The sequence below is a fragment of the Gadus morhua genome, chromosome 23 (assembly GCF_902167405.1).
Source record: "Gadus morhua chromosome 23, gadMor3.0, whole genome shotgun sequence".
NCBI lineage: Eukaryota > Metazoa > Chordata > Actinopteri > Gadiformes > Gadidae > Gadus > Gadus morhua.
Window position 1 is genome coordinate 13,430,404 of NC_044070.1, and position 17,968 is coordinate 13,448,371.

At 47.3% G+C, this 17,968-nt stretch overlaps 1 protein-coding gene across 1 annotated transcript in view; it reads left to right on the forward strand.

The window, feature by feature from the left end:
* Window positions 1-5,918: 5,918 nt before the first annotated feature.
* The window catches only part of ahrra (aryl-hydrocarbon receptor repressor a), a 46,049-nt gene continuing 33,999 nt past the window's right edge, over window positions 5,919-17,968 (forward strand). The window contains exons 1-3 of the mRNA XM_030349295.1: window positions 5,919-6,229; window positions 6,525-6,617; window positions 8,288-8,469. Of these exons, the coding sequence (XP_030205155.1) occupies window positions 6,556-6,617; window positions 8,288-8,469 (244 nt within the window). The 5' untranslated portion in view covers window positions 5,919-6,229; window positions 6,525-6,555. The remainder of the gene's footprint in view (window positions 6,230-6,524; window positions 6,618-8,287; window positions 8,470-17,968) is intronic.

The following is a 17,968-nucleotide window of genomic DNA, read 5'->3' on the forward strand; positions in this document are numbered from 1 at the left end:
CGTTCAATGAACGCTCCATGGTACATGAACATACAAAACAACCTGATCCCGTGGCAACGTAATCCTCTAAAGACCCGTTATCTTTGAAAGGCTGAGCTGACGTTTGACAAAGTCATTTCAGGTCGCCAGATTGTCTTAGAATTGTATTGCGTGCAGTGAGATGGATTCCAGTGGCATGAGTAGTTGTTTTCCCACTTCATTTCCTAATCCCAAATGTATCTTCATCTAGCCTGATATCTTCCAATTTAAAGTCAATTTAATTTGAACTTGTTGTAATAGTTGTTATTCAATGTTCTGCAACACAAGAAACGTGAGGGCCCAAATTACAAGTGACATTTTATAATATTCTATATTATGAATTCAGCGCTTTGTAGTTGTTGCTTTCTTTATTTTTCTTCATAGTTCCTTTCTCAAAGAATAAGGTGAGGAGCTCTACCCATCCCCCAAGAAACTAAAACATTGACCTCATAGCAAAAGGCTGTTGAAATGATTATTGATGCGCAGGATTTAGACAGGCCGGACAGGCCGGCGACAGGGTTCCTGTATGCTTTAATGAAAAGCATCATTCAAGAGCCTAAGTCGGCTGACGTTCCCTCTCCCTCTCCTCTACTCAGAGGTGCTCGTTGAAGCCTAAAAGCCATCGGTGAGTACAGAGCGAAATCTACTTGGAACAGATTGAAGATTGTTGTGGTGTGGCTGTGAGCGAACCCAAGTGAGTCACGCTCAATTTCGTTCTTTTCGACGGTGCGGACCTGTGCACTGCTGCCATCGTGTGAAGGAGGGAATAACATTTTCAAGCTGTGGTCAAGTTGGGAACAACACTGCGTCGGTCATCCGGTGGTGTACACGGAGCAACGCCAAAGAAGAAAATTAAACGGCTTTATATGAACACGCCGGCTCCTCGAGCCAAGATGTCTGCCGCCCGGCCCCAAAGTGGTCTCCTGTCTAGGGGTATGATGGGCTGAATGCAATAAACTAGGGGTGTCAGAAGGGGGAACCAAATGGTTAAACTATATGGTTAAGCTTATTCATGATCCAGACAGGGTTATTGGCATGGTTCCTTCCCCTGCTGCATCCCTATGGACCCCATTGAGCCCCTATAAATTTGTTTTATTTCTGAATTGTTGAACTCATGTTCATTTCATTATCTTCAATCTATTTCAAAGTTCAAATTCAAAGGTGTGTTTGAAGAGGAAACAATCCTCTGACCTATTGGAATGGGATCAATAAGCGTTGATCTTATGTCTGTACAACTCAGTTGGTGGTTGTCTGGCTCTGCAACCTGTTGGTTTAGTGATGCGCATCACCTAGGAGGACATTAGCTTTACTTTGTGTGTATTTGCGCACGTGTGTGCGTGTGCGTCGACACCCAAGGCCGAGTCTGCTAGCTTTGATTTAGCGACGCGCACAGATTGTAGCATTTGTGCTTAGACACTAAGCCAGATGAAACGCGCCCCCTGCCCCCGTAAGTCCTGATGCCTGCAGACCGACATAAACACGTTCCAAAGAATACACCTACCTATTCCCTGTTATTTTACTGGGGTCTATAATTAGCATGCAACATCAGTGAAGTACTCCAAACGCCCTTCCCACTGCATGTTGTTTGTGCAACAAACAGACATTTCCTGAGTCAAACTGCCACTGTGACTCACTTGCTCATGGGGTCCCCAGGCATGACCGATGTTACACAACAATGTGGCCCTCGCATTGCTATAGCCCTCTAACACACACACCAACACCAACACTCTCTCTGTCTCTCTCTCTCTCTCTGTCTCTCTGTGTCACTCTGTCACTCACTCACTCGTTCACAGTGGGAGAAAACATGGATGACAGGCTCTTGGTGAATCTGTGGAACCTCTTGACAGATGCAGGCCGGGTAGAGAGGGAATGTGACCCTCGTGTGACCCGGATCTGACCGCCACGTCAACCCAGAATAAAGCCCTAAACCCGTAATCCAAATGTCAACAAAAGATTATCACTGCCACTGAATCCCCAAACACAGTTTACGTTCCCAGGGGCTGGCGGCGCCCCGGCAGCACAGGCTCCCCGAGGAGCCAGAGCCATGGTTTGTCGATGGTCAGTTTATTTTATAATTGATAGCTCTGCTGCATAATGTGACGAAGGCTCTTGAGATAATGAAAGGTCCTTGTTTTCTTTCTCTGAGGAACATATGTTTAAGCACCGGATAGGGTAGGAGAGAGTAGGAGTGGCGGGACTGTTTGGGTTTGTTGCCCAAAGGTCCCGAGTTCAATCCCCGATGTCTGCGGGCAGAAATGGGGACTTCATTGATTGCATCTTAACCCTGTCTGATATCTAAAGCTATGTCCTTTTAGACTGCTTGGATTTTAGATTGGGGATGCATCTAATCATGATTTTCATACTTTTTGTAATGCAAAATCCAATGGTTGTCCTTAAACCATTAAGTGTACACTAAAGACATGCATTTCCCTGTGTGTGTGTGTGTGTGTGTGTGTGTGTGTGTGTGTGTGTGTGTGTGTGTGTGTGTGTGTGTGTGTGTGTGTGTGTGTGTGTGTGTGTGTGTGTGTGTCTGTGTGTCTGTGTACCAGAGTGGTTGTTTGTGGCAGTGCCCTGCCCATGAACTCCTGCGGGGTCTGATCAGTACAGTAGGGCTTATGTGGCCTCAGGTGACCCATCCAGATGGACCAACAGATGATCTTCTCCCCAACACCAATCCATGGATCACAATCTCAGCATCTAGCTGGTATATCATACAGATGCCCACACACCCAGCCATAGGGTTCAAGTTTCAAAAGATGAAGTATATGATGTTGATTCAGCAGTTAAAACGATTGGAGTTCATCTACTAATACAGACAAGAGTAAGGTATTAGGATCATATTGTTTCAGTGCAGGTTTAGACAGGACCCCGCCGTCTTTGAGTTGATAGTACTGCTTTCTCTAACGAGCAATTACCGCTTCGTGTCATAATATGCACTGAGCCAAATTACAAATGCCAGAGATGCACTGCGTGGATGGCAATTTGCAATATTGACCATTCCATTAATTATGCATGCCCATTACAATCAAAGCAGTCATGACACAAAGCTAAGCATGTCTACTAGAAATTCATGGCGAGCCAAACAGCCGCAGTCATCGATGGGAGCCACCTCCTTCCTCCTGACAGATGGCTTTCGGTATGTGCCTCTCAGGCAAATGGTAGCTGATAATTCAGCAATGCCGACTAAACCACAGCCACAGACAGGCCCTCACACCAGACAGGGAAAGGCCCTTTGCCAGTGCACAGCAGACACAGGAAAGTGTACAGGTGGAATACATCGTAGTGTTGTGTGCAAGGGTTAACTTCTATCAGGGCTAATCTGGAAGGCAGCTTGAATTGGGTTGGCTGTTGGTTTATACTAATACTTACCAGCTTAAACCTCAATCATTTGTAAACGTAAACATGTTGAATGTTGGGGATGTTATCAATAAGGTTTTGATAATGGAGGCTCGTTGGTTATGGCTCCAGCTGCAATATTATGAAGTCCTACTTGGTGCTTAAACAAAGAGTGCAGAGAACAGGAAGGGGGAGGTGTGGGGCCTGTGGGTAGAACCATGGCTCCAACGACCTGTCAGTGCTATGAACCTGCTAGGGGAGCACTTTCTGGTCCGGTTGAGTCAATAAAGATACAGGACTATTTTCACAGAGGTGTCCAAGCAGAGTTAACACAGGTGAAGCTTTTGAGCCATGCTTGAGTGCGGAGCAAAAATTAGCATTCATGGATAACACAATTGTTGATGTATCATTTTGGGCTTATTTTAGTCATCTCTATCCATTTTATTTATTTTTTTACTTTGGGCTCTGGTTGTATTGGGTTGTGTGGGTAATTTGAGGGGCATACGCCTGTATGAGGTCGACAAATATGAGCTATTCTAGTCGTTACCAAACTATTATATTATGTTAAAGGGATCCATTCGTCAGGTCTTCATCTTCATTAGGGGGGGGGGGGGGGGGGGGGGGGGGCACTGGCCATGGTCGTCTTCTCAAGGATAGTTTTCAATTTATTTGTAACACTTACGACACAAAAAAATTGTGCTACTGTCAACCCTTTTTCTTTAATTGTTTTTTCCATTGAAATCTGTCCATTCACTTCAAAACACAATTGTTGTTGAGGAATTATAAATGGCTACTTAACATGCACATGGATGGATGGAAAGAGGACCTCAATTAAAATAATAAGCACTTAACACTAACGAATACAATCCCACCTCGTGGACAGCAGCTCACCAAATGGAATTAGCGCCAGGCGCGCTAATTATATCTGATGGTCGTGCTGTGCAGGTGACTTTTTTCCGCCAATCAGAAAGCGCAATTGTAGTAACCAGGTAGAGTTCTTCATAATGAGGAGCGAGCCTGAGTGGGGAACATTACTTTAGCGCCTTGAGCTAGAAGGGACGGGCCTTTCCAGCACCCTTGGTGCGGTGGATTTTTTGGTTTATGTTTCTCCTGTAAACATGAAAGTGTTTCGTATCCCATGGCTTAGGTCGTTTTATTTTAAAGACTTTGAACTTTTAATGTTATTGTCTGTCTTTGTTTCTTTCTTTTTTATTTGGCCTTGTACCAGTTCTCCGGAGTGACGCGCGCGCTTGTTTGTTCCTAGCGCATGCGCAATACCCCCATAACATCTAGAGGCGCGCTACTGTGTTCTATATTAAGCGATACACCAAGGGGCCTGGCTTTTGTGTTGCCATCTTTTATATTTAAGGAAGTCGTTCTGTGCATTTCTGTCAAAAGGCTGCATATGCTTTTTACTATTTGTCTGTGGTCGGTAAAAAAAATACCAGATCTGATTATCGGTAGATCTGTGGATTGCAAAAAAGAGCCCAGACTTAGCAGCGTAGCCGAACGTTACTGATAACTATTTCCTCGCTCTTCAACAAGACACGCAGCGTTGGAAAGCATACATAAAGAAATACATGATTTATTTGTCTGATAACAAAAAAGGAAATGACATGCAACATCTTTAAAAAATATATAGGCCTACATTAAACAAGTCACGTTAGTTTTCCTTCGTTTGTTATTGTACAACTACTTATCTTCAAGATTAGGCTATGCCTGTATATTGAGATACACGCCGCACAAACAACATTTCATAAAGCAGCACACAGGACTAGGCAGAAAATGTAGTAAATAAACAAAAAATATATAACGTTACATTTCCTTAGCATTTGACTCGGATGAATATGAAAGGAGACAAGCAGGAACTTTGTTAGGGATTTATTCGTCACCAATAAATTGCATATAGGCCTAATTCTACTGTGTATTGTGGTATCTATAATTCTCAAAATAACACTTAAAATACATAAAACAATAACCGATAAATAATAAAGGCCTACACGTCCTATACGTCCGCTATACTCCCCCACCCCACACTCTGTGGAGCGCAGAGATCAACGCCCGAAATGTTCCAAGTAGGCTATACATACACCAACTTCATATGCACGCAGTATCCAACGAATAAACACCCAGAACAAGAATCCCCCTCTTCAGTCCGCAGAGAGAGAGAGAGAGAGAGAGAGCAGTATCCAAACAGAGCCGGGCCATTCTCCTTAAACGAGCCGTTCCTTGGGACATATCCTCTCCTCTCCGCCGGGGGTTAGCGTCAGTCCCGCGGAACGCGAGACTCCTCTGTGACTCACTACCACGGAGGAGATCCGTCCTGCTCTCTGCCCCTCGCGTGTGATCCCTCCCCTCGCTCGGCTCAGAAATGTCCGTGCGCGACGACCATGCGCGCCGCGATGCGCGTACATACGCGCTCCCTCACTGGCTGCGCTGCGGTGACGAGCGCTCTGAGCAGCAGATGTGTGCTTGCGTGCGCGCGCAAATGTTTGTGTACGTGCGCGCGCGCGCGAATGTGTGTGTGCGCTCCCCGGGTCTGTTTGCGAGGCGGAGAGTTGCGTGCGAAGAGCTCGACATGTCATTCAGAGGAATCCGCCACCTGAAACGCGAGGAAGTGGAAGGCGACTCAATTGCTTATAAAGCATCACACCACATCTGCCCCGAGCATTGCAAGCCGATGAAAACATCAGCTAGGAGCTCGGCGCTGGACGTTGGCGTTATTCTATTTTTCCTGGGAATGATCATAATTGTCATTTGTTCACATACTGAGTCAGTGCATTTGGGAAGCCCCCTGTCGCTGTTTGACCGTTTATCTGAATGACCCAAGAACAAACACTATACTGGAATTAACTGATAATCACACCGTGTCTTGGTAAGCGATTATATGTGTTTTGTTGTTGTTTTTTTGTTTACTTTCTTGCACATCCAACGTCGGATGTGTAAACTTACAAAATGTATTGCGTGTCCTCTACAATTATTAATGCAATAGTGTGCTGTAAATAGATCCATAATAATTTACGCACGCATAAACAAATTCAATAATTACACTATTAATCGTAATATTTTTCATTTACTCAGCTGTTTCTACCCCATTTGATCAGCCTGCCTTTTCAGACTCTGGGGTTTAGTTTGTGCATTGGAGTAAAGTTGTTGTCTCCCATCGACAGCGCACCTGTTACCTGCACGGAGCGCCAAAGCATGATTCCTCCGGGAGATTGCATGTACGCTGGACGCAAGAGGAGGAAACCCGTCCAAAAACAGTTAAGAACCACTTCTATAGATCCTTTCTATGTTGTATTATAATTTATAGTTAACTCAAGGGCATGGTCCGCTCGATTATTATTGCTGTTTATGAACTTTATTGAGGTGATGGATGCGTAAAAGTTCAAACCACTAAGTTGAGGCAATGTTTTTGTCTGTTTTCATTTGAGTTGTTTTGTAGATTAACTTCAATAGCTTTATTGGTGGTAATAAAAAGTGAAAACGTTTCGTTACTACTACCATAAGTGATATATAGATTTAGAGACCTGTTTTAAATATTGTTTTGGGTTAGTTAACTTCTGCTATTTATGGCCTCTTTTTTTGTATGTGACAGAATTTGAAGATACTTTGAAGATATTAGTTATTAAGTTATTTAATAAGTGCTGCGTGATTTTTTTTCCAAACAACGTAACCCAATTATTTGACAAACAACTCACTTTAATCTGTTACTCCTCTATTTTTGAGTAGGCTGCAAAAGTAAATAAACCAAAAACATGGCTATTGATAAGAAAACAAAAAAAACTATTTCATCTCAGACGATAATGTGCTTAAACGTTGAACTCTTCAGAAACTTATACATTTACAAGCAAACGCACACGGTCACACAAACACACACAGTGATAGCAAACTCTGCTCCCTAGGAGGACAGCGTATGGTGTGTGCTGCAAACACTTGCCTTTCTGGCCACAAAAACCTTTGTGGGCCTTGCTAAGGCCCACAAAGGTTTTTCGACCCATAATGGGCGCCTGTTGCACGCCACAGCCAGTTGTCTGCGAGTGGCGAAGCCGTGAGCGAGCTCTCGGAAGTCAAGTGAAGTCTATAGCGAGATATGTGGAGCGCAGTCCACCATATTAGCTCGAGTAACTCGATTTAACCTTGGCACTAGCCGCCGTGGACTATATAGGTGATATAACTGGTCTGTATCACTGTAGGGATATCCACAGCTTATGACAGTCTCTCTTACACGGCACAGCTTCACACTTTACTTTATTAGAAACTAGTTACTACCCCATTTGTGTGTAATGGCTTTCGAGGACCATAACACTCTCTGGTGGCTGTGTTTCTACCGAGCGTTTATTTTCTATTCATCTTCCTAATTGGGATTCACTGCATAATGCACATATAATGTAGCGGTGGATGGTTCATTTAGAAGCGATTTCCCCTGAGATTTAAATTACAGTCCTTTCTTGGTAGGCAGCCAACTCATAAGGGTTAGTTATTTTTTCATCCTTATCAGGAAGAGGGTATTGATATCAGCACCTACTGCCTGTTTGGCCAGAAAATGTTGTCTGTATGGTTTATATTTGTGTCTAGTGTGCGATACTTGATCCTTGTGTGGCAATGACTACAAACGTAACGATGTTCTCAGTGTATGAGGTGTCATCTCCCCCTCCCACTCATACATACACACAATATTTAAGCGCTTTGGGTGCACTGAAAAGCACAGTATGAATGTAATGAATTATTATTATAATTATTATTGTGAATTGAACGACCCCTACCCTTGTGTATTTTACAATGTGCATGCATTCACACACATACTATTTATATTAAGTGTGTCTGTGTCCTTCTTCGGTGTAAGTTCCCCAACCCCCCCCGGTGTTTTACACCCAAAAACCCCTGTCTGTCCGTCGTCTGACCGTCTGTCCATCTGTCGTCCAACCACCAGGAAGCCTTCGTCGTCCAACGAGAAGACAAACCCGTCGAAGCGGCACCGCGACCGTCTGAATGCCGAGCTGGACCGGCTGGCCAGCCTTCTGCCCTTCCCCCCCGACGTCATCACAAAGCTGGACAAGCTCTCGGTGCTGCGCCTGGCCGTCTCCTACCTCCGCGTCAAGAGCTTCTTCCAAGGTGAGCCCCCGCCCCCCCACCCCTCTCCCCCCCCCCGACAGCTCACCCGCCTGGCATTTCGTACGTAGCATGTGACATGGGCCAAGGCGTGAGACTCTGACGGCAGTTGGTTCCAGTTTGAGGGCTGTGTTTTCCCAGGCCCGAAGACATGATCATTTGAAAGGGAGATGAGTGGCTATAGAGTTGCCCGACCTGCTTGGCCATTATAGCCACTATGTAAATGTTTGATCCTTCCATTTGCTTTTTGAGGGCACTCATCATCGGATTATCTGGACTGAATTTGTGTGTTGAAACGCAATTATATTCAATTATGTTCCCGTCCATATTTTTGACAATGTTGTTGACATTTTGCCCGCTGAGAGGGATGTGTGCCTGGGTGTCTTTGACGGTTGAAGACACACAAAGCAGGTGTGTGTGTGTTAGTGTTTGTGACAGACACACACACACACACACACACACACACACACACACACACACACACACACACACACACACACACACACACACACACACACACACACACACACACACACACACACAGAGACACAGAGACAGGAAGACTGACTTGATTATGATGCTAGCGGCCTGAAAAATACACTGCACACTGAATGAACTGGGCAATGTCCAAATGATTTTGCTTCAGTCTGCCGTTCTTTCATCCCTACATTTGTTTCACTGCACGGGTCTGGTGAACGAGGTTCATAACCTGTTAGTGCAGAGAGCACACCCCTGGATGGCTTCTGAGTTACTGTAGGATCTCTGAAGCGCTCCGACGGTCATGGGGCATTTCAGAGCGCTTGCTGCTAGTTGCAAGGCTGCACAGTCAAAATATTGGGCTGCAGGCGAGGGTTGATGTCTCAGAGAGGAGACCAGCATCCGTCCGCCCCTGATGGCAGGGAGATACCCCAGGCGGCACAAAAATGCCTTTTCAAATTTGGTCGAAACGATGGCTGTTCCGCAATGCTGCAATGCTTTATCTTTATCTCCCTTCATCGTACTCAGGCGGCAGCCAACACACACACACACACACATACATCGACATGCTCGCACACACATAACATACATGAACACAAGCATGCACACACCCCCTGCTGGTAGGTTCACAAGCTCAAACAAACTATGCTGAGTGTGTATTAGCATTAGCATAACGCAATGTAGCAGACAAGGTAATAATCCCCTTCGTGCAGAGTTTCCTGTGTGCATTAGCGTTGTTGAGGGCCATCGTTCTGTGGTTAGCTTTTGGGGAAGTGAGTCATGTTGTTGGGGTATTTTTCTTGTGCTTATCTTTCTGTTTATTGAAATTGTCGTTTACTTGCTTACTTAGTACTTTTTACAAGTGAAAGATTATTGTTATTTTTTTCTAAAAAAATAAAATAAAAAATTGTTGGGGAAATTCATGTCGGATACTATTTTTCCCCCAGTCCGGTTGTCATTGGTAGCATTAGTGCGCAACTCGGCTGTCCTCTGATGCTAAGCCAATCAGATTGAGGCGAGTGGAACGTGAGGGATTTGTGAGTGGCATGCGCTGTGGCCCCCTCCCCTTATGGCTGCTCACTCTGCTCTCCGTTTACAGCCGCAGGTTCTGTGCCACACGACCACACCGTGAGCAGGAGAAGGGCATTGTAGAGTTTGGTGTGATAAGGATAGGTCCCTCCCCATTGAGTTGAGTCCCGATTTGTCGCTCCTTCTTTTTATTATTATTATATTATCACCATACATGTTTATATGGCATCAATATGAGGACATCAGGCATCATTTTGTAACGAGTGCCTTTCTTGATCTTTGTGGTTTGAAATGTCCTACGTGCCGTAGAATAGTGTGCAGGAACATATAGTAACGTGTTAGTGAGTGACGTGGTTGTATGTACCCGCAGTAACATTGTTGAATCTCAGAGTACTTAATGTTCAGATGCTTGAGGGGCGGGAGGAAATGTCAAAGGCAGGTGGAGGGGTAATAAAGATGAGTGGATGGTGAAACGCATTGAGGGACGTCCCGTTCCCCTGCCACCCTGAGACAAGACGTGACGCCCAAGGGAGGAGCACAGGAAGCCCTTCACACATAACGCCAATTGTGTTCTCGCTGCAAATATTGCGTGTGTGTGTGTGTGTGTGTGTGTGTGTGTGTGTGTGTGTGTGTGTGTGTGTGTGTGTGTGTGTGTGTGTGTGTGTGTGTGTGTGTGTGTGTATGGGTGGGGAGTTTTACAACGTATAATTTAGATCAAATGTATCTTGATTCTGGATCTGGTAAAACAACACCCGTGTGTGTGTGTGTGTGTGTGTGTGTGTGTGTGTGTGTGTGTGTGTGTGTGTGTGTGTGTGTGTGTGTGTGTGTGTGTGTGTGTGTGTGTGTGTGTGTGTGTGTGTGTGTGTTTTTGTGTGTGAGTGAGTGTGTATATATATATATATATATATATATATATATATATATACACACTATATACACACTCACTCACTATATATATATATATATATATATATATATATATATATATATATATATATATATATATATATATATATATAATACTAACCCTATACATAATTGTGTACTTATCCTATCTCTCTCTCTGTCTCTAATATATGTATATATTTATTTATACATACATTCATTACACAACTTATGAAACCAATTTAGCCAAAACCAAAGTCAAACAAATCATAAATCCTGAAAGCAGGAGCTGCAGGCTGATGACATAGGTGATTTAGAGGGGTTTGGCGTTTTGGGGGGGATTCACTGGCTCTCGCTGAACATTCTTTGAGGCGCGCCTGTGGAGATGTGTTGTGTTGTGTGCGTGTTGACAGTAAGCAGGCTGTAGATGCTTCCCGTGCCAAGTTTCTGCCATTGCTGAAATCGCTGAGCTCGTTAAATATTTACCCTGCGGGATTAACCGTGGCCTGCCCCTTTGTCTCCATGCCCCAATTGTCTTTGTTCCACTCCTCCTTCCACCCGGTCCAAGGCTATTCTCTGATGGTTTACCCATGTGCAAGGCTGTGTGTGCATGTTGCCCTTTAACCTGTTCCACTGGGATCCCTGACAGCTTAATAAATAATATCATCTGTGTCAATTAATAGATTGGTAATTAATTAGATGACCACTGTCGGCTACTTTTAGCCTCCCTGTATATAGTCATGTTATGAACACTCCGACATTCAGCACGTTTACTCGAGCATCTTCAAATCTTTAAATCGTTGGCATTTCTTTGTCCTGTAAGGAAGTGTTCACGATTGTGGGTGAGAGGCTGGCTATAAAAAAAGAACATTTCACCATACTGGCCGAGAACAACAGGCCTAACTCTGGCACTGTTCCCCTCTTTAGACTCAAATCCGTGCTGCCACAGTGCATTAGGCTCCAACAGCGGCGGGGTCAGAGGGCACCCTTGAGAGAGTTGTGTACAGGGATGGGGAATCCATTAGGGGATTAAAGATATAAACACAGGCCTACGTTACCGAGCCAATGGGGCGCATCGGAGCTCCAGCAGAACAGAAGGTAACGGTAGCAGACACACACTGCAACCTTGTCGGTTGTGTGTGTTGGTGTGTGTGCGTATGCGGTTGTGCACATGTGCGTGTGTGTGTGTGTATGTGTGTGCGTATGTGTGTGCGTGTGTGTGTGTGTGTGTGTGTGTGTGTGTGTGTGTGTGTGTGTCTGTGCACGTGCATGTGAGTGTGTGTGTGTGTGTGTGTGTGTCTGTGCCTGGGTGTATTGAGTATAGAGAATGGAGGTCATGAGTACAGAAGGAGCTGTTGAAGAACATAAAGAACAGACCTCGAGGGCACTATGAAACGTCAATGGAGGCTAATGCACAGCTCGTAATAAGCCCGTTATTTTCTTTATGAGGATATTTAGCCGATCATGCTAATGCGTCATTAGCCTGTTTGCTTCCGATTGCATCCGTCTCATTTTATTATTTCCCTCCCTATAAAACCTCACTGTGGAGACTCTCCCCTCTGAGAGAATCGCTTTGTGTTTGTGTTTGTGTGTGTGTGTGTGTTTGTGTTTGTGTTTGTGTATGTGTATGTTGGTGACTCTATTTTGTGTTAGTGACTTGGTGTGTGTTAGTGTGTGTGTGTGTGTGTGTGTGTGTGTGTGTGTGTGTGTGTGTGTGTGTGTGTGTGTGTGTGTGTGTGTGTGTGTGTGTGTGTGTGCGCGCGTGCGTGTTAGTGATTGTGTGTCTGCTGCGGCGGCTATTTTCAACATGGCTCCTCCGGGTCTTTGATGGGGTGGTGCCGCGGGGACCTCTTCGGACGGCGCCTGTCGACAGCTCCGGCCTCGCCCCTCGTGGCCCGGCGATCAGATTTCCTCCGCAGTCCGCCCCGCGGGCTACAAATGGCACTGGAGAGGATCCCTATTCACTCGGCCCTGCCCCCCGACCCGCCCTCCTCTCCCTTCCTATCATCAGCACACATCCCTCCAACCGTCTGGGTCCATCCCTCCAACCGTCTGGGTCCATCCCTCTAGACGTCTGGGTGCTTCCCTCTAGATGCCACTAAGTCTCCCTCTTGGCACCCTAAGGTGCCATGAAGGATCCATCCATCGCCCGCCGTCCGTTCCCAGCGTACACTCCGCCTTGATTCTCCTGTCATCCGGGTCCTGTTTCTCCCGTACATCCGTCTCTCCGTCCCCAACTCCGTGTGGGTTTTCTGCTTTCCCTCCCCCTTCATTACGGGTTAAGGTGGCGCTGTGTTTACATTCCAGGTGTGTGTTCTGTGCCCAAACTGTCCCAGCCCCACCTTCTCTGAGCTGTCCATCCAGTTTCTCCAACGCGCTGACAGGCTGGTTATCCGGATTAAATGTGTGTATGATTTGCGTGTTGCGGGAGCATGCATGCATGCTTTCTGAAATGCCCACTTGAAGATGACAGATCACACGTATTCATCCATCGAAGCTCCTTTGATTGAGCCTAGAACACACACACACGCAGCCACACAATACTTCAAATACCTACCTAGACACAGTAACGCAGCCAACCAGACCGGGAAACACGACTTCACCGCGGCAAAAGGCCAAACCTGAACAGGCTCCTTGCCTCTGGTTTATCGATCGCATCTCTGAAAGAAATCAGACCCACTCAATCAGCGGCTTTGGGTCTGGGCAGCAGTTTGTCTGTCGTAAGCCTGGCTCTCGGTGGTCATTGGAAGAAAAGAGGAAGAGAGAGAAGCCACAGAGCCCAAGGGCTCACGCAAGGCCACCCTCAGGCACGTGGGCGCGGGGGTGGTGGTGGTGGTGGTGGTGGTGTAAGGGGAGGTGTTTGGGTGAGGAGCTGTTTGTTTTTCACCAGCCCCACCATGCACGCTATAGCGACAGCGGAGCGGGAGACATATTCCCTGGATTAAGAATCATCCCAATCAGCTACTTGATTCTAAATCCTCCTTTTGGGTTGATAATATCATAGTGAGTTGATGAATCCAGCGGGTGTCATGCTTTGGAGTCCCCCCGTTAGGAGAAACGAGCGATTGTGGTCAAATTTTTCAGCAGTGTTTGTTGTTGGATTCTGGCCAAAAGGAGGAAGTGCAATCGTTTTTCTGTATTTGTTTCTTTCATAAAGTCGCAGCGCAGTGGAAACGGGTCACAAGTTCACTCATAGACTTCTGTCTGCTAAACTTTGGCTGACCCGTGACTCTCTCTCGTAGCCTACATGCATCAGTCCTCACCGGGGAAAAGGCCATGATGGAACGGAGGCGAATAGCATTATTTGTTTGGTTTGTGTGTGTGAGTGTATATGCGTACGTGTGTGTCTGTGTTTGTGTGTGTTGCACTCCATCTTCTTCTTCTACACAGATTAATTGATTCTCTCCCAAATTCCAAGAGGATCTGCAAGTGAACCAGGGGCCTATTTAACAAAAACTGTAAAACATCCTGGAACAGGGGCTCGTTATCTTAGGTCAACACACAGGCGGCGCCAACGGTGACTTTATATGGTTCCACGCTCTCGACCCTGCAGCGGCTCGTCGGAGCAGTTGAACGACACGTGCCAGAGCAAGGCTGCAGGCAGGCGAGCCACCATACGCCTCGGGGCCACTGGCGTCGGAGGCCCCGAAAGTTCCTATTTCCTCCAAACGGATGAAACTGTCATCAACAACACATTACTGATTACTTGTGTCCGCTGCACTTCCCTTATTTCTCCCTAGTTTCCTCGGGACTTTGTCCCCTCCTCCCTCCTCCCTGTGGGCTAATGTCCCATTGCGAATGCGTATATATCCATACATATATCGCCAGCCGTTCAGAAGAGCAGAGCAGAGTCCAGGCCGCCACAGTGCGTGCGCTCCCTCTCAGCGGTGTGTGTGCGGCTCTCCTTCCCCTTTCCCCGGCACGCCACATCTGTAATTTCACGGCACCGCTTCTGTATACACACACAGCAATAGACGTGTGTGTATACAGACCCCCCCCCCATCCCCCCCCCCCCCCCCCCCCCCCTCTCGCACATCCCCAACGTAAATATTAACGCGTTCTGCGCTGCGACGGGAAACATGAACCCCGCCGCGCGAGACTCAACCCCCATTCAGGGGGTCCGAAAGGCACGTCCTCAGAGGCCGTAATCATGTGACAAGAAGAGGGATGTGGGGCCCGTCCTTGGCGTAAATGTTAATGTATTCCTTCTGCTTTGACTAACGACGGACGCCGGCCAATCGCGTGCTAGGTCGCACGTCCGCTTCGTCCACACGGCTCATTTAGAACCACTCTCTCTCTCACACTTGAGTTTTGCATGGAAGGGTGTTTTGGAAGGGGGGTGGGGGGGGGGGGGGGGTGGTCTTGTTTACCCCCCCCCCCCCCCCCTTGCTCCACCTCCACCCCCAAAAGTTCTCACAATAGCTGATCCGCGGTGTGACAGGCCAGCCGCACTAATCCCCCGTGTAGGTGAAGGGTCCTGAATGGAGCAGCCGACGCGTGTGTTCAGGGTCCTCACAGCCCGCTCATTAGTAGCGCTACTCAAAGGCGCCACGCCGCCTTTTGTCCGCCCCCCCCCCTCCCCCCCCCGCCCGCGCCCCCCCCCTCGTGCCACAAGCACTGTGCTATGCTTGAGTGGACTTCCCTCCCCTCCCATCACTTCCCTCCCTCCCCCCTAACAAAGCCTAAACAGAGCCAGGGGGGGGGGGTTCAGCAGGGCTAACCACCCCCCTCCACCACTTGGATCACAAAAGGCCATAAGTGAATTACTCAAATCAGTGTCAAAGGGACCCCGCCCCGCCGCCCCCCACCCCCTCTGTGTCCCGTCCAATGTTTGACGCTAACTATGACAGCTAGTGGCAGCAAAGAGGTGTGCAGAGGTGTGTGTGTGTGTGTGTGTGTGTGTGTGTGTGTGTGTGTGTGTGTGTGTGTGTGTGTGTGTGTGTGTGTGTGTGTGTGTGTGTGTGTGTGTGTGTGTGTGTGTGTGTGTGTGTCTGAGTGTGCGGGGGCGATTGAGCAGGCATCAGCGCCTGCAGAGAGAGCAGCAGGCTTTGTTGGCCCAACACCATTGTTGGAGGCTGTCTGCCGCAATCTCTATCAGGGCTACTGACTGGTGCGCCTGGCCTGGCTGCCTGGTGCGTGCAGGGAGAGGAAGAGAGGGCAAGGGAGAGTGCCAAGGAAAACCAGATAACCGTATGTAGTTTAAATAGATTTGACTCATTTTGAATGCCGTCATGATAACTAGTATAATTGTAGTCAGATCTCGTTTGATGAAATCCTACTTCCTCTTTACTGTCACTGTTTTCTAAGAAGGACATCAATTCAGTCGTGCATGTCGCCCTACACCCCACACCAACTGGGCCATTCAGCATTGCATCTTGAAACCCATGCAGAGAAAAGACAAACAAGGCTCATTGCAAACCAAAAGTGCGCTCTCTCTTGGCTTGCCTGCGTGAAATGGGCCGATGCGTAAAAGTGGAGCAGCGGTTCTCTTGAGGTGGTCAATCAGCCCTAATTGAGTTGAGCCTTTCTCTGTCATTTGTCCCAGATCCTAAGCCACAAGATTGGATGACAAAGGACCAATTGACCACAGGCCACAGCTCAACTCCCTTGAACTCTGGCGGTCCCCCTGTCTCAAGGCATCAGCAGTTCCCTCCCAGTGAACACCCAACACCTATTAGCTACTGTGCAACCAATTTAAAATGGCCACCGTCATAAAAGACTCACTGGTGTCAGTAATGCGATCTGCTGATGACCGAACGGAGCGGACGGAGATGCTATTCTCATCGGGCTGATGAATGAACCCTGTGACACTGTTGATCTAACACAATGAAGGGTAGCGTCTTACCATGAAATCAATTTGCTAGACGGCCATTAACGTGAAAAGCAGACGGAGACAACAATGGTTTCCACGCTGTTTAACAAAGTGCCATCGGCCGACGGCTAAGTTAACTATTTGTTTTTGACCTTTCTACTTTTTTGAAAAAACAATTCCCGGGGGGCAACATGTCTTGCCCTATGATTGTTACTGTATGCTTGATCTCTTTTGCATATTGTGCATTTCTTCCATGTGGTTTGGTCCATTTGTCTTGATTAAAGCAGGGACTAGGGCTCATCTGTGAACAAAGCTTGCTGCTATTCCCTAATGTAAATCGATATGTTTCCGTGTGGTTGGAAATGAAGCTCAAAGGTGGCATATGACCCCGTGCAGTTCGATAGGCTAACTACTATCTGCCAATGAGGTCCTCTTTCATTAGCATTTGATACGGGGATAAAAGGGAGTGGGCGATGTGTTTAAAAATAAGGATAAGGTGGTTGATTTCACGGCAGAATAATTTACAACTGGCCGAAGGCACTTAAGAGATGAGATAACTGCAGTTTGTGCCAACAGAATATTTAAGAAATAAAACGGTAAAAGATGAAGCCGGGAGAGATGAGTCTGTTCCCGGTTGGGAGCGATGTGAGCAGACGTACGAGTCTGGTGCAAGGTGTTTCTTTTTCATGTATTTTAAATTTGTCTGGCAAAGCTGCATGGTGCATTTCAAAGCAGCCGCAGAGAGAGAGAGAGAGAGAGAGAGAGAGAGAGAGAGAGAGAGAGAGAGAGAGAGAGAGAGAGAGAGAGAGAGAGAGAGAGAGAGAGAGAGAGAGAGAGAGAGAGAGAGAGAGAGAGAGAGAGAGAGAGAGAGAGAGAGAGAGAGAGAGAGAGAGAGAGAGCTGAACTCAGGATGAACTGCTGCTCTCGCTCTCCCCGGCTCTCTATCTCCCTCCATCTTTCTCTAGCGCTACGATTATCCTCGGATGAGGGAACCTGACACAATATTTGCAGGGACATGAAGCGAGTCAGGCGGAGCGGAGGGCGGCCTCCCTCTGACGACGGACAGAGGGAGGCCGTCTCCCCCTGCAGCGGTAACCTCATCACCTTTTGCCTCACCTTACCTCACCCCGCCTACCTTCCTCACCACCTCTCACCTAAGATAATGGCTCCTTAACCCTTGATCTGGCACCGGTTCAACTGTCTGTTTGAAAGGGGGTGGTGCGTTTAAGGTGCGTCATTGGGGGCCGGGGGGGGGGGGGGGGGGGGGGGGGGGGGGGGGTGGGGCGGGCGGCCTGCAGC